Source organism: Cavia porcellus, unplaced genomic scaffold (assembly GCF_034190915.1).
Source record: "Cavia porcellus strain 051 isolate PalLab524CR breed Dunkin Hartley unplaced genomic scaffold, mCavPor4.1 scaffold_16, whole genome shotgun sequence".
In the NCBI taxonomy this organism is placed as follows: Eukaryota; Metazoa; Chordata; class Mammalia; order Rodentia; family Caviidae; genus Cavia; species Cavia porcellus.
This window is the reverse complement of record NW_026947499.1, coordinates 52,583,861-52,608,930: the sequence shown is the minus strand read 5'-3', so window position 1 is coordinate 52,608,930 and position 25,070 is coordinate 52,583,861. Positions and strand designations below refer to the sequence as shown.

The 25,070-nt window shown below is 41.1% G+C and overlaps 1 protein-coding gene across 7 annotated transcripts in view; it reads left to right on the top strand.

Annotated features, from left to right (window-relative positions):
- The window catches only part of Arhgap17 (Rho GTPase activating protein 17), an 87,036-nt gene that overhangs the window by 60,284 nt on the left and 1,682 nt on the right, over nt 1–25,070 (top strand). For 2 of the 7 annotated variants that reach the window (XM_013141770.3, XM_063226692.1), the window contains 7 exons: nt 1,401–1,481; nt 3,279–3,392; nt 7,665–7,756; nt 8,994–9,150; nt 10,714–10,947; nt 13,407–13,576; nt 18,610–19,230. In XM_013141770.3, coding sequence (XP_012997224.1) covers nt 1,401–1,481; nt 3,279–3,392; nt 7,665–7,756; nt 8,994–9,150; nt 10,714–10,947; nt 13,407–13,576; nt 18,610–19,230 — 1,469 coding nt within the window. Of the gene's footprint in view, nt 1–1,400; nt 1,482–3,278; nt 3,393–7,664; nt 7,757–8,993; nt 9,151–10,713; nt 10,948–13,406; nt 13,577–18,609; nt 19,231–20,304; nt 20,353–22,297; nt 22,347–25,070 lie in introns of all 7 variants that reach the window. The other 5 variants (XR_001198889.3, XM_013141772.3, XM_013141771.3 and 2 more) reach the window with 5 other exon arrangements.

Below are 25,070 nucleotides of genomic sequence, written 5' to 3'. Positions count from 1 at the left end.
GAACCACCAGTGGTGCATTGAGTGGAACATTTTAGGGAGTGGGGCTTAGTTGAAGAGAGTGAGTTGTGATGGGTGATACTGGGGACTGCATCTGTCTTGTCCCTGGCCCCTTCCTCTGGCTCTCACAGCTCTGCTTGCCAGTTGCCATGTGGTGAGGAGCTTTTCTCCACCATACCCTTCTGCCTGGATGGGTCTCTCTTGAAGCCTGACAAGGATGAGCTATACCTTCTGGAATTCTGAGTCAGAATAGGTATTTCCTCCTCTTTTTCTCGGATTTTATTCACACGATGGAAATGCAATGACAGAGGATTCTGTCTGTTGGTCTGTTGCTTCTGTAGTTGTGAAGTACCAACCGGGCCTCCACCCTGGTGAAGTATGGGTACGTTTAGCTGTCCTGTACCTTACCACAGAGTATGGTCAGCTCCTAGCACTCTTTTGCTTACTGGGCAGAGCAGTCTGTGCTTTGCAGGATCTGCTGTTTCTCTGTCTGGTATTTCTGCAAGTTTGTGTGTTGGATCTCTGTAAGTGCAAGAGTTTGGTTAACTGCTCACAACAGAAATAGGTTTCTCAGCCCAAAGGCTTTGAATAGTCTTGAGATCAAAGGGGAATACTGGAGGTCTGGGTGCTTGGGGGAACTTGGCAAATGATCTGTGGCCAGGCTCACATGGAAGAAGGTATCTGGGCTCCACAAAGCCAGCATTGATACGTGCATTTTCTAGACAGAATTTTCAGTGGTATCTTTTTTCTAGTGTCAAGTGTTCATTGATTTAGGTAGCTTCAAATAATTATGCCCTTGAGGCTTTGAAATCATTCCACAGAACCAACACCCTTACTCTGTTTTGCAAATGAGGAAACTGAGTCTTGGTGAGAGAAACTACCTGCTCAAATTAAACAGAGATTTAGTTGAAATTTGACTCCCAATTTATTTATTTCTAAAATCTGTGCTTTTTTTAAACTTTGGAAAGCACCAATGGTGACATCAATGTTAATATAGCAAATGTTTTAGTTAGCTTTCCATCACTATGACAGAATACCTGAAAAAATCAGCGTAAAGGAGCAAAGGTATATTTTGGCTCATAGTTTCAATCCCTAGTAAGTTGGTCCCAAGCCCCTTCCTCGCTGTTTCCCAGCTGTCATGAGATGAACAGGCCTCCTGTGCTCTATGCCTCCTCCACCATGATACTCTGTGCTTCACAGATCCAGAGCAACCAGATCAGATTCAGTGGTTCTGTTCAACGTTGTCCTTATGGGAAAATGTGATTTGGTTCTCATCCAATTCAGTTTGCAACCAAAATTGTGGAGAGGGTTGAATTCTTAACCAAGGTACCACCATATAGAAATGTGATACTACAGGTATCGGTAAAGTATTCTAATAAATTTCATAAACAATTTTTTCTCAGTGTGCAGGATCAAGACAAAAAACTTCAAGATTTATGGAGAACATGTCAGAAGTTGCCACCACACAATTTTGTTAACTTTAGGTATGTATGATTGGCATTCTGCAAATTGAGCTATCATGCTACAGTGACTCTGGAATAAAAATCTGTTTAATTCCAACAAGGAGGCCATTTAACTCAGGCATACGTGGCACATTTACAAAGTAATATGATACAGCTGTGAGTGGGATTTATGTGTATTATTGTGGTGCATATGAAGTATCAGTATCATATCTGGCAGTAATATATACATTGTCTTGCAGATAGCTGGGTATGCTAGGTTTGAAGTCTGAATTGTCCAGCATGTAAATTGCAAAGTAAACCAGCTGTTATACTTTCAGTATTATCTTTCGTATAAATAAAGCATTAGTCATTCTACTACGAAGATTGTATTACTTTCGTCAGTAATTGTATTTCTAAGAAAATTTACCAAAAGACAACCTTCTGGAATTTAACTACTGTTTTTACATTGACTTAACATATAACTTTGAAGAAGCATAGAGAAAAGGGGGAGTGATGACTCCAAAGAATAAAGACATTTAAAACCAAACAGGAAATTTTCTAAGAGGACTTACTTAAAAACGAGTATTATGCCTGGGGCTATAACCTGACCTTAACTTTATTCTTGGTCACTCTCACTATGCTAATCTACTCCTTTTCACTGCCTTAAGTATCAACCTGGTCTTACGAGTGGGTTGGTATTTGCAATGTCTCTTATTGACTAATTTAATACACCCAACCTAGAATTAAACATACTCTTACTTATCCAGTGTGTTACAGTGGGAACTCATTTATAATTCCTAGTATAATGGGATTTTACCTTTTGGTTTATTTATTTTAGTCTGTAATTTTTGCTGATTTTTTTTTTTCTTAAGTCTGGAATACATTCCTATGGTTCAGAAATTTAAAAGTGGGTCACGTATGTCAAAGGACACTTCATACTGAAGTCCTGGGTCCAGTTCCCAGCACTGCAAAAGAAAACAAAATTCAAAAGCTATATATTGAAAAACTTCCTTTTCCGTCTCCCAGCCACCTGTTTTCTCTCCTGGGATACAATCAGTGTTCACTTTCTTGTGTTTTGTCTCTGCAAGAGTTAATGGTTACAAAAATACATACATACATATGTACAGACAGTACTGCATGCATATTCTTTTTACCTGGCTACTTTTATATCAGATGGTGGTATATATTATATACATCATTTTCCCTTTTGCTTTCTTTGCTTAACATCTTAATTTCTTTGCTTAATACATCTTGGAGATTTCCTGTATCAATGTGTAATAATTATTGTGAGGCATAGTACTCTACTATATGGATATACTATAACTATTTAACCAGCTTCCTATTGATAGCTGTGTTCTTAGTGTTTTTTATACTATTGTACTTACGCAGCAGAGCATGTGATAAATTTTATATGATAAATAGAATATTTTCATCATCACATATAAAGCATTTTCATGTAATTGCCTTTAAGCAAGGTAGCTGAACCTTTTTAAACAGCATATTTATATTAAATATGTATTGAGCCCACAATTAGTTACACTGTAATTTATTTAGGGATGGCATAGAAAGGATATACAGGAGAAACAGATTAGGAATATATAGCAAATCGAGGTTAAATGATTGATCTTCATTTGAGCTATTTTTTCTTTCTAAGCTCTCATTAATCTGTTTTCTGAAACAATGTATAAGAAATTTATAAAGTTCCTTATCTGAGGTAGATTCTAGTTTAATGAGCTCTGTATTTAGCACCTAAGCAATTGGAGATAGAGCACTGGGCAGTGAAGAGAAAATCGCTGCAGCTATTTCAGAGAAAATGCCCTGTTCTTTTTTATTTCACAGGTATTTAATCAAGTTCCTTGCAAAGCTCGCTCAGACCAGTGACGTTAATAAAATGACTCCCAGTAACATTGCAATCGTATTAGGCCCTAACTTGTTATGGGCCAAAAATGAAGGGTGAGTAGTCTTTGCAAACATCATGTTTTGAGTAGGAACATGACACAAGAAGTTCTGGTTTAAGGTGCATAACATGGTGTTTTGAAGTTGATTTTCCCATTCAGTGGACATTGTAAGGTTCCATATGTGAGCTGAGTGCTATTGCAGATACTAGTGACAGAAAGACATGAGACATTGTCTCTGTCTTCAAGGAACTCCCTGCTCTTAGTCAGTAGGCGCCTCAGTGGCTTCAGTACAGTAATAAGATAGACTGATGTATGTCTGTGTGTGGGTCTGTATGACACTGTAAAGGAGTGGAACTCCACCACCTTAATTAGGGTCTTTGGCTGTGCCTGGGAATCAAATTGACATAAAACAGACTAATAGGAAGAAGGCAGGCAGGTTTTTATGTGTATGTATATATGTAGGACCACGTATAGAAAAATGAAGACCTAAAGAAGCAGTGAGAGCTGAGTACTTTTATATTAAGTTGGACAAAAAGTGTACATTGTGATAGTGAGACAACATAGAAGGACTTGGGCCAGAGCTGTTAATTATAGAAATGTAACTAGGAAGATAGGGATTAATGTAGCAAGATTTGTTGGTATAGATTTCTACTGACCTCGACACCCTGTTGCTGGTGATAAAAATGCTCGTCCCTTCTCCTGCTGGGGGAGGGCATTTTTACCGCCTGCTTTTCAGAAGAAAAAGGAGAGACAGGGTACTCTTCTTGTATGTGCTGTTTTTAAAAATGTTTTAACTAACCCATATGCTATAGGGCCATGTTTTGGGGTGTCATAGTTTGCTCTACTTCTGTATCACTGATGTAGGAGGAAGGGCAGCAGACATGAAGACAGGTAATACAGCCTGGGAAGTTCAGGGCAAACGATGGCTTAGTAATTGCACTGGGCTTTTCGCTTGGTGCATGGTAAGTTTCCTACTCCTGACACCCAGATGATCCAAGGCATTTAGGCCTGAAGGGCTTGGTTTCTAGTGTTAAGGTGTTTATTTTGCAGTCTCTAATAATTTGGAGATGGGATTTGGGTAGATCAGGACCAGATAATGAAAGACCTCACATGTCTTGCTGAAGTGTTTGGAACTTACTTTTCAGTAAATGCTTTCAATGCTTTGTTGGCATTGATAGGAGAAGGACAAGGAGGAGAATCAGCTGGAAAGCTTAAAGGAAATTGCCAAGTGGCATGGGCATGATCTTGGCCCTCACCTTTTGAATTACTGTTATTCTCATTTTTGCAGATGAGAATGCTGAATCTGAAAAGGACAAGTAAATTGCTTCAGGTAGCATAGCAGGGAAGTGTTAGAATCCAGGTGCTGGCCAAAAAGCCTGTGTCTTTACCTGTCATCGTTCTCTGCCTTCCTTTGCTGCCAGTCACCTTTGCAAAATCATGAACCAGTCAAGTTCCATTAAAAATGTAGTGTCTCAGGCCAAGGAGACAGCTCAGTGGCATAAGTGCCTTCCTGGCAAGCACAAGGTCCTGAGTTTGATTCCTGGTACCAAAAAAAAAAAAAGTGGTGACTTTTTAAGTCAGTACTACATTTATTAACTTGTGGGCCCAATCTTGTTTCAGAAAGTAGTTATAAGGTTAGGGATCATAGGTATCAAAAGCAAAATTAAAAATAAGTAGATGTACAAAACTAACTACATAGATCATATCTTACAGCAAATAAATTCCAGACAGACTAAAGACTTTAAAAGTGATCCCATAAACATAGCAGAGGAGTATTTGGGCTGGGAAGGATTTTCAAAGCATAAAAAATGTAAAAAGCAATACATTTAATATTGAAGGATTGGCTCTCTGACAGCTAGAAACTTTCCTGTCACCTTAAACAAAAGGCAATTCACAGATTAGGAAAGAGTTTCTTCAAAAATTCCAGAATACATAAAGAGATCTTGCAAATCAATACCCAAACTGTATCTCTTAAAGAAAAAAAGATGGAAAAGAACATGGTTGAACAGTTCCTTCCCAGTCCACTATGATTCTAAAGCATGATGACTGACCAGAATCCAGATGGGAGAAATATTGCAAAGAATAATTTGCAGACAGCTTGTGTTTTAAGCTGGGACCTAACTAGACCTTTTCCTTGGTTAGAAAATGTTGTGTTATGAGCTTGATGGCATAAGCCTATAATCTTAGCACTTGGGACTGAGGCCAGCCTAAACTACATAGTGAAACCCTGTCTCAAAAAAAAAAAAAAAAAAAACAACAACAACAAAAACAAGAAATGAAAATATTGTAATAACTTTCTGGTGAGAAGCCAGGTCAGAGTGATAACGGGAAAAGAGGTTGGTTTGAGTAGTTAAAACTGAGGGCTCTTTTATCCAATCTCCTTTTTTAAATTATTTACTTTTTAATTTTTATCTTTTTAAGGGAAAAATAAAAAATAGGATACATGACAGTAACCTACTTTGATTTCCTATTAAACTTGATTTGAAACCTTGTATTGCCCTCACCATCTTGTTTTGACTGATTGTCCCCTATTCTGCTTAGCTTGGTAGTACCAAGTTCGAAAGTATAGGCAACAACTGGGAAGACAATAAGATTCATTGTGACGCCTATTCTAGTTGACTATTATCTTCTTTTAAAGTCCTGTAATGTCTCCAATGTTTTAGTTTTATTCTTTACTGTTTTGTTCAATTTTATTATAACTGATGATATAGGCAATTCTTAAGATAGCAAGAGGCAGTATGGTAACCATTGTTGATCACCTTGTATTTTGTTTTTACATTATCTATTATGTCCATCCTTTTGATTTGACTGACTCTGTTCTGATATGTCGCATTTGGTTTTACTCTCTTCAAAAAAAGTAGTAAGAACTGTGGGAATAATAAAACCCCAAATGTGTAATTGTCATTGTACAAAAGAAAAGAAAAGAAAAGAAAGTGCTCTAAAGTTTATAACTGCATATATGTTTAAGTGTATAAGATAGATAACCATATTACTGAGTTTTGTTGGATCATTGAACAAAACTGTTTGCAGTCTCACTGTTTGAAAGTCCACTTTATATGGTTTAATTTTGTAACTTGAACAATTATTTCTAAGATGAGAATATGTAATCTATTAACTAGTGATTTCTTACTGTTTATTTTTTGAATTTTGTATTACTTGTACCCTTTTTCTGTTTTTTTTTTCTCCTTAAATAAAATTTTAAAAACAAACAAAAAAAAACCTGAGGGCAAGTTCTATGGGAATTCATTGTCCTCATTCATAAGAAAGCCTCATGATAAAGTAAATTCAATGAGAACCTAAAGGTTGGTAAATGTCTTATTTTTTTGTTTGGATAAAATACTTGACCACCCACAAGTTAAAGAAGGAAAGGTTTGTTTTAGCTCAGGATTTGTAAAGATTTCAGACCATAGTTGGCTGGATCCAAAGTAGGGTAGCATGGAAGAGGAGAAAGCTCATGGCACATTGGGCAGGAAGCAGTGATTAGGATTAAGGGAGAAGAAGATATATGTATATATGTATGTATCCTTCCAGGCCACACCTACAGTGACCAATCTCTTCCCACAAGGCTTCACATCACACATAACTATAAACCAATCAGTGGACTAATCCAGTATCACACATCCATCATCTCCTAAAGCCCTACCTGTGAGCACATGAGGCTTTGGGTAGACATCTAGATAAAAGTCATAATAGTAGATAATTCAGTAAACATCAGATGTTTTGCAGGTGATTTGCTTTGATGGTATTGATTCTCAACTGGTAGATTAGTAATTAGTGACAGGGGTAATGATTATTTTCTTACTTTTGAGCCCTGACATCAGGTACTTTTAACCTCTGAACACTCATTTTGGGACCAGAATATACGTATGACAGTGGTGTGAATGCGGGGCCCATGTTTTTTTTGGAGGCATGTGACATTGTCTGCTCTTGGTTATATTAAAGACAAAAGTAGGTGATGGTGATTTTGGGCCCTAGCATATAGATACCAGGTATGATTCTTTTCTAGCAGAAAAATCCAGTCCTTCTTTCAAACCATTTTAAAGCCGGTTTTTGGACACATGTTATTTACTGGTTGTGGAGCTCCTGGGTGTTTGTGTGGAGTAGACACAGTGTTTGTCACATTGCAGATGAAGGAGTGATAGTGGGTCAGAGTAATTTTTCCCCTGGGTGATTGCTGCCAGACCCAGCCTAGGACCTTGAGGATTTCGTTGTCCTTCTGTTTTTAAATATTTTATCCTTTAAAAGGAACTGAATTGGCTTGCCCCAACCTGTGGATATTAGAGATAGCCTAGAGGAAGCACTTTAATTTTGCACACTTGCTTTGCAGAACCCTTGCTGAGATAGCAGCAGCCACCTCTGTACATGTAGTCGCAGTGATTGAACCCATCATTCAGCACGCTGACTGGTTCTTCCCTGAAGGTAATCATCATTTCATGTTCACTGACTGCTGTAACAATAGGATAGTGGTATAAAAAGTCTTGTTGAAGAATAAAATTTATCAATGATTCCATAGTTAGCTTCACTTTTAATGCTTTTTTATTTGCACTCACATTTTGGCATCATGAAAATCATACCATTTTGTATTTCATGTAATTTCACTAAAACACACTCAGCCGATACACGTTGAATACCCACTAGGTGCTGTGTGCTTGCTGGTGAGGTACACTGTCTTCCCTGGAGGAACTTGGCTCCTTAGAGAAGGCAGCTACATAACAAATAAATTATGATATGTGGGAAAATAGAAAACTAGGTGGGTAGAAAAAGACTTGATGAACTCAGTGTTAGGAATAGGGAGCCATAAATTACTTTTTAGAAAAAGTAACATTGAATATGTAGAAGTTCTCTTCTTGGAAGAGGGCTTTTCGTCTCTCTAGGTAGTTGTGTTTGTGCAAAGTTAGAGGGTAAGGAAGGAAGGGTTGATTGGGGACAACTTGTAAAGATCTGGGTTAGCTGTATCAGAAAATTAGGATGTCATTCTATCAGTGATCGGTTTTCAGAGTACATTTGTTGCAGACCTGGGATCCTTGGAGATTTTCAGGGCCTCCTTTTGAGGTACCGGTTGGGCAGTGTTGAGTCCAGACCTCCCTTCCCTGCTTCCCTTAGAGTAGCCCAGCTGCCCTGCTCACTGCAGCATAAGCTTTCTGATGCGGGGGTTGTGCTCATCTTTTACATTCACTTCCCGGACTCAAGAATCACGACTCTTTCATGTTTATTGCCCATTAAAAAGATATAATAGATGCCTGTTAGCCTTCTACCCACACTTTCTTCTTCCAGGCACTGATTCTTGGAAGTATGCCCTTCATGTTGTCTTTTATTTCTGTTTTATTTCAAAGTGTAAGTACCTCACATTTTTAATGTTTCAAATAAGCACTTTACATTCATTGTCCCCTTCTGTATTTCAGGGGTTTTCTTCCCCACAAAAAAGAAAGCAGAAATACTATGTGCTTTGTGTTCTGAGTTGTTCCCCCTCTGCTGTCTCTTATTTCTCCTTTGCCTCTGGGTTAATAGTCCACTCTTCAGATGGGAGTGCCTAGCGCTGCCCTTGTGAAGGAAGAAGGGCCTGCAGCTGAGCAAGAAGACCCCCATTCCAATGGGATATTTTCAAGCTCCCTCCCCTGTGCTGTATGTCTCACACACTCACTAATTGTTCTTGCAGAGGTGGAATTTAATGTATCAGAAGCATTTGTACCTCTTAGTACCCCGAATTCTAATCACTCATCCCACACTGGAAATGACTTTGACTCGGGGACCCAGGAGAGGAAGCGGCCAGCCAGCATGGCAGTGATGGAAGGAGACCTGGTGAAGAAGGAGAGGTGTGTTTAAAGCTATTCATTTCTAATGCAGCGGGAGATGTCACATAGAGGAATGTTAGACCCATGGTATCTGGTTCCAGTTCATTGTCCCCCAGTATACCCAGATAATGTAGGAATTGTGCTGTAAGTTCATTCCAAGCGTTAACCTGGCCATGAAGCAGTTCTGTAGCGTGTGAATTGACATCATGCTATGCACGTCCAGCTCTGCTATGTGATGTTCTGTGAAACATCACCCAGTGGAATAACATCATACACAGTACACTGCATACGCACACACCTATGTGTGTTTTATTGGCGGAAGGTAAGAGTGAAAAATGGCGAGAGTGGACTTGGCTTCCAGTACTGTGTGTGAGAACAACTCATACTTCACACTGTTTGGATGTAGTTTGGTATTACATTGCCTCTCAGTAGAAGCCAACCACTGAATTTAATGTTTAGCTGGAGAAAGCTAATATTTGCCAATTGTGGAAGAGAAAAATGGCTGTGTTGAACTTCATAGTCTATCTCGATGCAGTTCTGTGTGGAAACTTTGTGGGATTTTAAAAAAAAGAATTATTAAGACCATATATGGCTTCATATCCCAGTCTGTCCAGTGTGTATGATGCAGTGCCACTGTACTCACCAGTAATGTGGGAGTTGAGGCCTGTTTGAAGTAACATGCTTTTCTTGCATATATGTAATATTATTCCTGGAACTTGCTTATATTATAGCTACACAGCAACCTCGCATTTTAATCATCAAGATTTACATTGAGGTGTGTAGGTGTTTGTTTGTTTCGGGTCTTACTCTTAGCAAAGGGAAATGCTTCACTTTTCTGTTTTCTCACTCTGAAATTCACATCTATTCTGTCCATAGGTTTCACTTTTCCCAGTCCTCACGCACCTATTCAGTAGTATCTCCTAATAAATATTATTCTTTGTGTAAAGATTAGCTTTCTTGTGTTTTAAGCTACAGATAGAACGTTACATGTCTGGTCAGAACAGGCACACACTTCTCAGTGTTTTCCAGCTGACCCAGTAAAGACAAGCTCCGGGAGCTGTGTTCCTTTCTTTCCTTTAGCTCTTCCCTCCCTCCTGTCCTCCAGCCACCATCTCCTTCCCCAAAGCAGCTATTTTTCCAGTCCTATGTATCTTTCAGATTTCTTCTTTTATATTTTATCTGAATTAAGAGGCAGTGTGATGGTGGTCTAACATGTCACCAGTCAGCCTTGGACTGGCTTTCACCTCATTTTCCAAACACAGATTTGAGATGGGAATTAGGTAGTAGGAAAAAACAATATAATGTCATTCAAGATGAAGCCTGCCTGTTTGCTTTCAGCTGCTCACGCCCAGTTGATCAAGGACATTGATCAGTACCACGTCCATTTGTTTTTGCTCAGGTTTAAAGCCAGGTTGAATTGCTTGCTTTGGTAATGGGGATGACAATTATATGGTCCTTGCCACTCCTCTGCTTGCTGGGCAATTTGGGTGACTGTCCCTGTTCAGTTTTAACACGTGTGGCCCAGTGAGCTTCTGTCTCAGTTGTCAGCTTGCATGGTGTGTTGACTGTTTCTTCTCTCTGTAGCTTTGGTGTGAAGCTTATGGACTTCCAGGCCCACCGGCGGGGTGGCACTCTAAATAGAAAGCACATATCCCCTGCTTTCCAGCCACCACTCCCGCCTACAGATGGCAGCGCCTTGGCTCCAGCAGGCCCAGAGCCCCCTGCCCAGAGCTCTCGGGCTGAAAGCAGTTCAGGGGGTGGGGCTGTCCCCTCCTCTGCAGGCATACTGGAGCAAGGGCCAAGCCCAGGTGACAGCAGGTAAGCAGGCCCATTTCTACTGGCAGTGGAGGCCAGATGCCTTAACCTTTTTGCAGGTGGTGGCCTTTGGGCATGGGACTTATGCCAAAAGGCTCCTTCCAGCATATAGTGAACCAACTTGCTCTCACTCCTTTGGTTAGCAAAGGATGGGAGTGGGAAAAAGACTATAAATAGCTTGCTTCTATTTCTGTTTGCTAAGGGAAGCAACATTCGTTTGCATTCTTTGTCACACTGCTGCTTTGGTGGCTAATAGGTGTGTAACAGTATAATAAACCCTTTATACCCGCTTGATGTGCAGCTGTCAGTGTTCCTGTGCCATTTGCTTGTTTTCATTCAGTGTGCTCACTGGTAAGCATTTAAATGTAGAGAGTTACTTGTGGTATTCCTGGCATCTGTCATTAACTCACACATTCATTAATTCAGTCAGGCAGATTGAGGCACTGGGGCAGGCACATTAGGTAACTAAGACTGCTCCCCGGACGCGATTGCAGTGCATATATGAGTGAGGCCTTTTTGGGCCTAGTGGTTAGGTATAGTGGCCATGGTTTTGCCCTTGAGGCTTCTGATGTTTCAGAAGAATTGGCACATGTAAATACGGTAGAAAAGAAGATGTTACTTTTTCTTAAGGGTGATTGCTTAATCTTTGGGTAAGCCACTGGGAGTGGACTACACAGTATAATAACTTTAAAGTAGGTGCCTCAGAGCTGAGATTTTTATTTGTGTTGAGTAGTTCTCTGCACTAGTCTGGGCAGAGGCCCTTTCAGGTGAAAGGTATAGGTATAGTGGCTCCAGTGGCAGTTGCTGTGAACAGTGAGACCTTCCATGGGGTGCGAGGATTTGTACAGCCATTTACTTTAATTTGGCCATCTTCACAGTACTAAACGATCATCTCTGAGGTAAAATAAACGCATAAAACAAGGACTGCTTGTTTACTCAAACTGTTCTTCCCCATCTTCTTTGGGTTAATGAAGAACAGTCTCATGGTGTGCAGAGTGAGTTACCAGGTAGCCCCATACAGAGACTTTGAGTGCTTTGTGCATTCTTGAATCTTTTTCACTCTCATAATGTAGAGAAGTCCTTTTTTTTAGTTGAGAGAAATTAAATCTAACTTTGTAGGGCTTCATAGGCCTGATATCGGCTTCATTTGGCTTATCAATAACCACTTCTCCATATATAGATGTATTTTGGCTTAAATTCTTTTTGTTTGAGGAAGAAATTAGCAGATTTACACATCTTTATTTTTTCAAGAAAATCAATTTACTCAAGACTGAATATATTTAAGTCACTCATTGGTCTTTACCACAGAAGGACAAATGGAGTATCAGTCATCAGCTTGCTTTGTTCTTAATATTCTGTGGGTATTTTTGTGTACATTTCATTGATGGCATCCACTCTTTGGTGGCTTCAATAGATGTCACTGTCATTTTTGCTGCATAAGAGTTTGGCCCAGGAAGTCAGAAGCCTGAATTCTGTTCTGCAACTGTTACCAGCAGACCTGGGCTTTGAGTTGTTATTTAGAAATTTAAGAATTTTTCTTCCTTCAAGTTCTAATAGTCAATAGTCATAATTTCAAGTATCATTTTACTACTGCTTTTTCTTTGTTTTGTACAATGTATTTGTAAAAATCCAAAAGGCCTTTCTTATCTTTTAATATTGCCCAATTTATATAAGCAAAGTAGGTAGAACTTGGGACTTCTCATGGGCTCCTTTGAAATGGCCTTTAACATGACATTTTAGGAGTAGTTGAAGGTCAGTCTGATGCAGGGAATCTCAAAAATACATATTTAAGGAAATATTAGCTGTATAGGCCCAGGGTAAAAACTGTTTAAAATTGCAGATCATCTCTTTGCCTGCTAAAATAGAAACTGTACTTGGAATCTTACACAGTCAACCCTGTATACCTGTGGGTCTTGTGTCCACAGATTCAACCAACTGCAGATAAAAATAATTTTTAAAAAATTGTTTCTGTAAGCCAGGTGTGATGACTTGCACCTTTCATCCCAGCGCCCTGAGACTGAGGCAAGAGGATTGCCTGCTTCGGCAAATTAACAACTTAATGAGCTCCTGTGTCAAAATGAGAAATTAAAAAGGGTAATGAGTGGATGACTAGGGATGTAATTACCAAAGACAAAAAGAAAAACATGTCTGTATTGAACACATGTACTTTTCTTGGTTATCCCCTAAACAATAAAATATAGCAGATATTTCCATAGTATTCATATTATATTAAACATTGTAAGTAGTAACAGGGATGATTTAAAGAATACAGGAAGCTATAGATAGGTTGTATTCAAATACTGTACCATTTTATATAAGGAATTTGAACATCTTTGGATTTTAGTATCTGTAGGGAGTCCTGGAACTAAAGCCTGTAGGTTACTGATAGCCATATTTTAGAGTATGTTTCAATTTTCTAACTGTGAATGTCTGATGTCTAACTTGACTTTTACTCCCCTTAGTCCTCCAAAACCCAAGGACTCTGCACCTGCAGCTGTCCCTGCATCCGGGAGAAGCAGCAGTCAGGTGACTGCTGGCCAGAACCAGGCCCAGGCAGGTGCCGGCTCCCATCAGCTCTCGGTTGGCCCGGCCCACAGTGCTGCTGATCCTAGCCCTCACACACTCCGCAGGGGTAAGTAGCCCTTGGGGAGGGATGCGCAGTTCTCCTTGAGTTGGTACAGGGATGCAGGATAATCTTTTCTGTGGATATTTAGAAAATAGCAGGAAAACCAGTCATTAAACAAAAACAAAAAAGCAGACAATCAGTCATTTAAGAATGTTTTCCTGTAGGAGCTATAGAGTTTAAACAAAAAGTTACTTATTCAGAAACTTGCTCGGTTTTCTGGTAATCTGCCAGCCTTTGCTCTGTTTCAGAACCTCCATGACCTGTGTACCACCTGGACTTCGTGGGTCTGGAGGCCCCCTAGAGCCAGGGCTTTCTCGGTCCCAGTGCATACAACCTGTGTTTCTCTCACCCATCTTCTTTACCCAGCAGTCAGGGACATTGCTTTTAGATACAAAAAGATTGAGCCATTTCTTGAGAATTCATCAGTGGCTTTCATGTCCACTTCCCACCTGGCCCCAGGTGAACCAGCTGATACGTGCCTCTAAGGCCTGCTTTCATACCCTCCTGCTTCTGGCTTTTCTCTGTTCTCTGTCCCTTGGTTGCACTGAACTCATTCCTTCCTTAGAGCATTTGCAGCTTGTTCTTGGCTCTTCTAGAATATTTTATCTGATATAGTCATGTAGTCTGTCTCTTATCATTTAGATCTCAGCCCAAGGTCACTTCCTCCATAAAACCAACCCAATTTGCACTATACAAGTCATCCTCTGTCCTGTTACTCTAATTTTTTAAGAGCATTTTTCTTGGTCTATAATTTTTAAATGTGCTTTTTAGCTTGTTGCCATTCTCTTTGAGTTGCTATTAGTGAGCTGTGCTTGTACATGTGTGTTGCACTCCAGTGTCCCTGGCTCTCGTGCTTTGCCCATCACGGAGTGCTGTGGGTACTAGGAAAACTGGAGTTGATTTTGTCCCCTCACCTCAGAACATTTGGCAGTGTCCTAACACCTTTGGCTGTCACAAATGGTGAGAGCATTGCTGTTGTCGTTCAGTGGACAGAAGCCAGGGGTGCTGCTTAGGATCCCATGTAATGCACAGGACAGCCCACAAGAAAGTTTGCATGACTGAGAATATCAACAGTGCCGAGCTGGAGAATCCCGGCTGTAGAAGGAGACATGAGTCAATAGAGAGGTTAAATTCTGCGTGAATGGAGATGCCCACATGGACGCTTCACACTGTATCTACTGGAGTGCGGTCGATCCTCATTACAATGTGTGTCTCATGGTTCTTGGAGCTCATAAAACAGTGCATTTAAAATATCACAAACAGAGCCGTACTTCATGTGTCTCACTGCTGGTTGACTGTCATTTGAATTCTGTTGTCCTTCTAGCTTGATCCACTCGTGGTACCTGCATGACTATCTGAAAAAAAGGGTGCTGCTCTAGCCGCAAAAAAAGCCAAACACGTTACGACATTTTGATATTCTGCACAAATCAGCTGCCTTTATGTATAAAGTGTTTTTTTTTAAATTTATGAATATAAATAATTTTTTAGTTTAGTAAAATAAATTTTATTGATGTGTTAATTTTTCCAACTGATATGAATAATATTCATATTTACATTGGGGCAGCAGTTAATCAAATTTAAGCTACCAACTAAATTGGGTGTACTTATAGACTTGCTATTTTATTAGGGAAAAAAAGACCAATAAAGGTGATTAAATGGATGGAAAGTCCAACATGAAGAAGCAGCTGCTTGAGCTAAAGCCGGCCCAATAGAAGTGGTTAGATCAGTTTGTCCCAATGGGACAGTCATACATGTACCACCAGTAGTTCAAGCCAACCAGAATGGGTTTATAAATGCATGAAGTGAAGAATATATTTCTGAGCTCATTCTTTTTAGCATTTTCTTTGTAACTAGGGACTGGTACAATAGAATGAACAGTGCTGCCTCTGCAAAACCTGCAGTTAGTGGAAGTGATCAGAATACAGACTTTAAAACTCGTTAGAGAATATAGTTCTGAGGCTACACGTAGAATGAAGTGTTGGCCATTTTATGTTACAGTAACTGAATACCTAAGAGTTAGTGACCTATAAAGGAAAGAGGCTTATTTTGGCTCACAGTTCTGGAAGCTGGAACTTCCAAGGGCATGGTCCACAGATGATCTGCTTGGCTTCTGATGAGCTCCTGTGGTGGTTCTTTAACTCATGGAGAAAAGCAGAGAGATCAGACTCACGCAGTATTCTGTAAGAAAGGCAGTTACCCAGACATCTTCCACTAGGCCTTGCCTCCCAGCCCTGGCACACTGAGGGATTAAGGCCCCTGCTCACCAACCCACTGAAACCATAGCATATATAATAATGCTGCATAGATGATTCGGATATGTACTAAGGAAAGTCATGGTATGTGGGTGTTGGTCTCCGCAGAGAGGCAGGTGAGAAGAGGAGCCTGAGGAAATTCCACCAGGAGCAGACAGGTGCCACAGCACTTGGAGGGGAAGCACTCCTGCTCAGGAGCAGGACTGGGAGCAAAAGTCACATGGGATTTCCTTTTGAAAATCTCTGCGAGGTTTCCCCTGGAGGTTTGGTACACCCAGGAGAGCTAGGCAGTTTTTCTCTTTAACAGATCTGAGCTCTTCATTTGTTGACTTGAATTTAGGGACAAAGCTATACAAAGTTTTTGTGTTGATTGAGAATAGTCATCATGCTCAGTGCTATATTCAGAGGCTAGTGGGCTGTAGCCAGCCCAGGAAGCAGCACCTGTGTCCCGACTTCCTGCTCACTCTCACAGAATCATTAGATTCCCACTTGTAATCCTACGTGTCTGATAACTGCCACCGCAGGCTGGTCTGCTTCCTTGCGAGGGCCTCCTACCTGTGGGAAGTAAAGATTCACAGGCCTGGAGGAGCTGAGGGCGGTGCTGCAGAGCCAGGTGCACACTGGAGCTAAGGGCGAGGGGGAGGGTGGGAATAGTAGTGTCATGGAGGCTGACTTGGTCCTTGCAGTGATGCCCGGGCTGACAGTGGCACCCAGGAAAGGGAGGGCTGGAGGGATGGCTGTACATTCACACGTGCGAGCTTTCGTCTAAAGTCGCATAATTGTGACGGCTGCAAATCTTTCCTAACATGATTCTTACAGATGTATAGTAGAAATAAAAACAGCTGTTTAAGAGGAACATTATGAGGTTTAAACTGTTACGTCTGTCTAATGGTGGAGTGCAAAAGCACTCCACTCTGCACACTGAGGCAGGAGGCAGGTTTGGGCACAGTACTTGGTTAGGTCCCACTGTATCCTTATGGCCATCTTCCCTTGTGTGCCCCGTTGTCTTCACCTGGTGGCCGTAGAGAAGTCCTCACTTCCTGACTGGAGTCCTTTGATGTTGAGTCTGAGGCTGTGTTCATGGTAGCCACATAGCAGTGTGTCTTACTTCCTGAAGGAGAAGCAGCAGATAAGGAAGGAAGCTCAAGCATCAGTGAATGAGTTGAAGTCTGTGTGTGTGCATCCCCAGCTTTCCAGCACTATCTTGAGAGATCTTAGACAAGACCACACTTTCTCCCAGCTTTGCCTCTATGGGGAACGTGGACCCCATCATCCTGTCCTGCTGTTATGCTTTCGCTAATTTCTTCTGCACCTTTAAAGGTCAGGAATGATGTTTTACCTGATAATAAATTTACAGTTAACATTACTTAGAATGGAAAATCAGACTTACAAAAATGTTGTGTATGGCAACCAAAATATGGCTAATATTCCAGAGATCTCTTCCTTTGTGAGCAGGTTGGTTGTTTCTATGGGACAAGGTTTTCTAAGTTTAGGGTTGAAAGTTCTAGACACAAGAGCAGAGCAGACATCAATCCTGAATTCTGGACAAGGAGCCAGGCAGTATTAGAGGAATAAGAAAAGTCCAGGGGGTTCATGACATGAATGTAAACCTGTGCTCCACCACTTCCTAGTTGTCGTATTCCTACAAACACTTGTTCTCCCTGAACCTCAGTTTTATCCACTGAGAAATGGGTATAAAATAATACTAGTTCTGCAGTAAACTGATGAGGCTTAAATGAGAATTTATGCGAGATGCCTGCCTCAGTGCAGGTGATGTTAGATGAGTGATACATACTCATTTCTTTCCTTTATTTCCCTCTCCTTTTCGGGGTGCGGGGATCAGTGAGATCTCAGTTAGAATTTCCATTCTGACCTCGTTGGTACCAGATTCCCAGTCCTGATCTTAGCTGGGGATGGTGATTCACCTGTCTTCAGAGAAATAATTCTAAGGCAGCTCTTCTAGATTGATTTGTACCTTTACTTAGAATATTATCTGTTAACTCAAATAATGTTGAAATTGGTAGAGCTTCTATTATTATCATTATTATTGTTATTATTTTTAAACTGAAACCAAAGAGAAGAGGGCCTGAGCAGGGGACATGGTGGGACAGGGTGGACCTTATCCGGAGGAAGCTGGATGAGACGGCTGCGGAGTGGGTCTGAACATGGCTCTGAGTGGGTGTGGTAGGCTCGTTAACTGAGCTTTCTTCCTTCCAGACTTCTAAAGTGACGTGTCACAGATGGCCTATATGTATATTCTACACTGCCTTTTTAAAATAAACTTTTAATGTTGAGATAGTCGTAAATTTACAGAAAAGTAGATGTCCCATATACTCTTCACCCACTTTCCTCAGATATAATCTGATGTCACTGTGGGATATTTATCACAGCAGACAAAGCAGTGTTGGCACATGGCAGTGAACTGCCATGCTTGGTTCTGATGTCCTTAGCTTTTTCCCTAATGTCTAGCTCCACTTCCAGGATCTTGTCTAGAAGACCACACTGCATTGAACCATCCTGTCCCCTTGGCTCCCTCTACTCTATGAGTAGTTTCTCTGTTTCACCTTGTATTGTCATGGCTTTGACAGTTTGAGAAGGACAGCCTGTGTTTGTCAGATGTTCTGATGTGCAGCCAGGGTCTGTGGGTTTGGGGAAGAAGGAATAGTGAGGTGCCTTTCTGACTACCCTCTGCAGGGTGCTTGATTGCTTATTCCTGGGGATGTTTAGCTTTGTCTTCTGCCTTTTACTGTGCTGCTCTGACAGGGATATTTTTTCCCCTTTATGTAGCTGTTAAGAAACCTGCTCCAGCACCTCCAAAACCAGGAAACCCACCTCCTGGCCATCCCGGGGGCCAGAGTTCTTCAGGAACATCTCAGCTTCCACCAAGTGTGTCACCAAAGCCAGCCACTCGAAGTCCTTCTCCTCCCCCTCAGCACACAGGCCAGGTGCCAGGCCAGCCACCAGCCACTGCCCAGCCGTCTGCACCCCGGAGGTACTCCAGCAGCCTGCCTCCAATCCAAGCACCAAGTCACCCACCGCCACAGCCCCCAACCCAGGCCACTCCACAGGTGCACACCAGGCTGAACAACCAGGGAAGCCCCTCCTCTGGGGCTCTGCCCAGTGAGCATGGACTCGAGCAGCCATCTCATACCCCTCCCCAGACTCCAACTCCCCCCAGTACCCCACCTCTGGGAAAACAGAACCTCAGTCTGCCAGGATCGCAGACCCAGGCAGTGAATAACCCTGAAATTGCACAACCACATACTGGAACCCTGCTGAGACCCAGACCAGTACCAAAGCCTCGGAACCGACCCAGCATGCCTCCACCCCCTCATCCTCCCAGTGCCCACCCAGCTGGGGACAGCAGCATGGCCAATGCAGCTCTGACAGCTTCTAAAATAGTGACAGGTAAGTAGGAAGCGGCTCCCATACATTGCTTTGCTACTGTTCCCTTCACATAGGCTGCTTTTGAGAGCAGGAATCAGCAGACTGCCTGCTAACCAAATCTGGCCCACAGCTAGTTTGTGGAGTTAAAGTTTTTTTGGCACACAGCCATGCACATTTGTTGACACAGTATCTCTGATTGCTTTTGTGCAAAATCAGCAGTAGAGCTGAGAGATCATACAGTCTGTGAAGCCTAAAATATCTACTATCTGGCCCTGTAAATTTGCTGATCCCTGCTTACCAATCTGCATTTACATTTTTTCTGAGTATAATGACATTTAATCCAGGAGAAAGGTATTATACATAAGCATGAAATTAATTTATTGTTGAATTTCTTTATTTTCCAAGAGGAAAATTAAATGCCATAGTAAGTGAAGAATTTGAAGAATTACTTTAAAATTATGTTTAATGCTAGCATGGATAGTCTTGGACAGCAACTCTCAGGACCTAATTATATCAGTGCACCGGCCTCAGATCTCTGGGGAGGAAAGAAGGGAGATTTTCCTGTAAGCCCAGTGGAAGCTTGCTTTGCTATGGGAGGGATTCCACAGAATGTAAGGGACTACCTCATGGAGTATTTTTAACAGACAGTCTAGGATACAAGCACATTATTTATGATTTAAAAATACTTCCATCCCAGTTTCTCAGATTTAATATTTAAAAATGAATGTTTTTTGTGCTTTTAAAAATAGTAATTAGAAGCTCCACTTCATTTCTTACAGTAGCCTCCTCTTAATTACAACAACCTAATTATAAATTGTTCTAAGGGGAAGCATTTTTGGAGAAGCTGGACTATCTACCTCTGGGCTCCTCAACGATCCTGAGTGATATCTCAGCAGGAAATCAGTTAGCAGTACACCCAAAACTAATACTGCAAATGACAACATTAACTGATTTTTTGATAACTTTCACTTTTCAGGAATATAATACCTAACATATATGCCTATTAATGAATGGTTAATAGCTTTTCTTATGACTCATTTATTTTGAAAACCACAAAATCCATTTTGGTTTGTTTGCTTGTTTGTTTCCCAATAGATGCCCTTCCTAGTGCCCTCACAGGTGGGGAAGGTTTCCAGGACTAAGGTCTGTAACCCCCCAAGCAGCTTGAACCGCAGCTCCAAATGCTCCTGCTTTAGCTGTGTTTCGTGTATGTGCTTTTGACTTTGTGCCCTAGAGTGGCTATTTGATGCCATGCTGTGACAGTCAACAGCCGTGAGTTCTGTAGCATGTTTACATTCTTTTCATTTTTATTAGAAGCACTTTGAGCTTCAGTACTCCAAATCAAAGAGGTAGATGTCAGTAGGTTGAAACCACTCAAATAAGATACAAAGAACATTTTCTTTCTGTTTGGGAAGCCTTTCACAGTGTTCTGCTCTTTCTGTGCACCTCACCTGTCGTCAGTTGGCTCCTCGGGATCCAACAAAGGGGACTTGGGTACCACCAGCATAGGAAATTGTGTCCCTTATGTCTTGCGCTTTAATTTTTAATTTTGTATTTTAAGTGCAAGTTAACTGCATGGAGCTTCTTAATTATCTCTGGAATTCTCAGAACAACAAAAGCAGTCTTCCCCACAACGGTCTTACCTGAATTCCTCATCTGTGTTCTGGCATGCTTAAGTTTTGCTTTCTTAAACCACATAAGCTTTTTAAAGGGGTACTGTAAGGAACCAGATGTGGTAATGCACTCCTGTAATCCCAAGGTGTCTGAGAAACAGAGACAAAAGGATTACAAATTCAAGCCCAGCCTGAGCAACTTAACTGATTTAGTCAGACTCTGCCTCAAAATAAAAAACTAAAAAGAGCTGGGGTGTTGCTCAATGTGAAAGCCTTGAGTTCAATCCCCAGTACCACCAAAAAACCCTACCATGAGGCCCATCTGCATCTGTCTCTCAGCCCATGTTTGAACAGCATAGGATCTCCTTATGTGGATGTTTGGTTTCGTCAGAATCGGAGGCCTTTTGAGGGCCACAGAGCCAGAGTGTCCACAGCTTCCAGAAGGAAGAATGAGAGTGAAACTTTGAAAACATAGAAGGCACAGGCATGATTCCTCCTTCCGCGCTCTTTGGCAGTTAATCTGGAAGTCCAGGGTGACTGGTTAGGTGTGGAAGTCACATATATAACATGACTAAGCCCTCATTTTTATTTAAATGGAAGACTACAAACCTGAATTATGCTTGGTCTTTAATACCATTGTTGCCAGAGATGCATTTATTTCAGAAGGTGATTTTATTGGTCTGTTGCAACACTGCAGTGCACTGTCCTTTATAAATTATTAGATAAGTGATATTTCACATTTAAAAATACTTTTCCTTAAGCTACTAGCTACGTATTTAATCATTCTATGCTATGATTCTCCTAATGCAAGATATTCCAGGCCCCCTTAATTATCTTTGTATTATAGAATTAACCTTTTAATACCTTAAAACTCCCTGGAACAACATTGGTAGTATACAGAATATCAGCATTTAGAATTCATGAATCCACTGGTGGTGTTCCTGCTACCAATGAGTCATTCTTGGGCATAGCCATAGAGTTTTTCAGAAGAAAAAGTGTAACTGCCGTGGATGTGGCAGTCTTTTATTATGACATTTTGGGTTGGAAATTTTTAGATAGACAAAGTCCTAAAAGCAGGTTATTTGTTTAGCGCATTTATTCTTCAGCGTTGCACTGAGGCTTACGGGATTAAGGTGAACTCCTGGAGGAGTTCTGCCAGGCAAGTTTAGTTGCCAACTCCTGGCACTCAGCAGCAGAGCTGAGCTCTGGAGAAATTCTGTGCTGTTTTGAATCTTGAGGTTTTTTTTTTTTTTATCGGTACTGGGGATTGAGCTCACGACCCTGTGCTTGCAAGGCAGGCACTTATGCCGCTGAGCTAAATCCCCAGCCCCTTGAATCTTGAGGTCTTAATTGTAACTCTAGAAAGCAGTAGGGCTTTCCCTTCTCAAATAACAGAGTTTAACATCTTACAGTTTTTAAAGTAATAGATTTTAGCAAAGAGTATTCTAATTTAAACATTTTATTAAATAATTTAGATGTATGACCTGCCATATTCAGTAAGAACTGAAATTGGAATATTTAATGGTAAGGAAAAGGCACCTGATTGGCCAAAGCATTTTTGCTACGGTATGATCAATATTCATGCACTAATGCCCGTTACTAACCAGTTACCCTAACCCTGCCTGCTTGCACCCCTACTAATAGTGCATGCTTAAAGGAGAACTGGCTTTGTTCATGCTTGCTGCCAATTCTGAATACTAAGTGTGTTGACAGACATTAACTGGTAATCTTGTTACTTATTTAATTTCCATTCTTTTCTCTGTTGAGCAGGCTTGAGGTATAGTGGGAAGAACATACACTGTAGAGTCGGACGCACCTCAGTTAGAATTTCAGCTCTGCAACGTCAGGCAAGGCACAGGCTGGTGATGTGTGCAATGGTGACACCTAGCAGAACTGCTGAAAGGATTCAATTAGACAAAATAAGAAAAGCGTCTATTACAGTTTATAATATCATGGATTTAGATAAATGGTAGTTACTGTGTTTATCTAGAAGAAAATATATTTTATCAGAGTTACACATTACCATTCACATTTCAGTATGTTAAAGCTTAATGCCCAGACCCATCCTTTCTGGATCCAGAAACTTGAGGCTAGAGGCAAGACTGGGGTGTCTGTATTTTAATCTGGTGCACCCCTTGGTTTTCCTGTTAACAGTTCTTTCATTGGTTAAAAGACAGTTCTCAGCTGGCTATGTGTGCCTGTAATCCCAGCCCTTTGGGAGGCTGAAGCAGGCCCACCTGTGAGCAGCTTAACCATTTAACAGACCGTGTCTCGAAACATAAAATAAAAGGCTGGGGATGTAGCTTGGTGCAGAGGCCCTGGGCTTTGAACCACTATCACTAAAAGATTACTTTTTAATGTAATGAGAATAGTCATGAGAGAACCTGAGGTTATTCATCTACTGTATAGTGAACAAACTTGATAGAGTCACTCTCAAACACTCACACAACTAGATGGTGTGCTCTTCTTGAAATCAGACTTTCTTTATATCATGAAAGTACTATGTTTTTTTAAAAATGCGCATGGATATGAAGGAAATTAAAAATAATATGGAATCAATAGTAGTTTTACACTTGGAGAATATAAATTCTGGTTTTGTTTTTCTAAAGTCAGGAAGGTACAGGGTAATTATTTTTGGCGTATACAGATTTTAGTCCTGCATTTTGTATACTTTTGAGGCAGGGTGTTGCTAAGTCTCTCAGATAGACTCCTGTGGCTGGGATTGCAGGTGTTTACCACCATGTCTGGCAGTTTTGTATTTTTATTTTATTTTCTATCCTATGCTCTTTCCCATGTGACAGTTTAGTTTTTAAACTTTTTCTTTAATGACTGCATAATAGTACATCAAATAGTTGTATTATTATTTGTAGCTCATCATAGAAATGTCCTCTACTTCAGGTTATTTTTAATGAATAAATAACAGAACCGTGTCAAATTAAACAGCCAGTGAGACTTGAACAGGATGTCTCTTTTAACTAGAGTAATAAATAACTGACTCAAAGTCTTTCGTGGACTAGAACATGGTCAAACCCTTAAAAAGTGGTGAGGGGTAGAGAAAGACTGTCCCCGGATCCTGGTTAGAGAGGACAGACAGGTGGTAGTTGTGGGCTAGTGTCAGCCCTGCAGTTGTACTTGAACCTCTTCATTCAAGGATGTTTTGAGATCTATTTTTTGTCCAGGTTGTTATCAGGTAAGCTTGGCTTTTTTAAAGGATAGATTTACAACCTAAAGTACATATTTGAAATTGTTGCTAGGACAGATAATTCTAAGTATAGAATGCCAGTCTGGAGAGTCAGCTTCCTAGATGAGGATAGTTCAGGAAGCACCCTAGGTGATATTTGTCAGAGCCTCAGGCCATGATGAGCTATATCACCTTTGGTCTGAGACGGTTAGTGGGAGTCTCTTTTTTCTTTTTCTACTTTAAATATGTGTCATGTGAGTAAGTTAGGTGTGCCCCTCTCCCCACTTACTGACTTCCATTCTGCTGAGAAGAAATCTGATCCTTAAATCTGTGCACACAAACCACCTTTGCACCACCATGTGGTATGATTCCGCCGGTTCTGTTGGTTGTATTATAAGACCTAAATTGTCTGAAATGACAGCACCTAACCTCTTCAACACTTGGCCCCTGCACCAGTGTAGGAATTTTACAAGTTGTGACCCCAGGAAACCTTGAGGGAGGGTTTCACCAGTGCAGGGGTCAAAGGTTGAGCAAGCAGTGTCCTGGGGAGTAAAGAGACCTCAGAGCTGGGGACTGAGGATAGGCACAGGGATGGTGGTGGGCCAGGGGAAATTTTAAAAGTAGCAAACCTCTCAGAAGCATTGCAGCATTAGCCAGCTATGTCTGCCTGACTGAGGAGCAGGCAGAAGTCCTGTGAAAACCAGCCACAGCAAGGGTAGACAAGGGTAACTGCACTTGTGCAAGTAAGAGAACCAGCTCCTCAGCATAACTGGAAGCCCCAGCAACTCTACCATTCTCTACCATGGCTCCCTGCCTGCTCTCTACCATGACCAGCTTGAATATAGTCAAGTAAAACTACAGTAAACCTAAATATTTCCCTTCTGTCTTACACCAGTCCTAGGATATCAGTCAGGGCCTTGTAATTTGCTAGAAATCAAACCTTCTGTCATGATTAGAGCTGAGTTCCTGGACTTGCCTCATTACAGCGATGTTGGTCATGTTCACTGTTGTGTCCTCAGCAGGTGGAACAGGGCCTGGCATGGAGTTGCTGTTCAGTAAACAGTGGC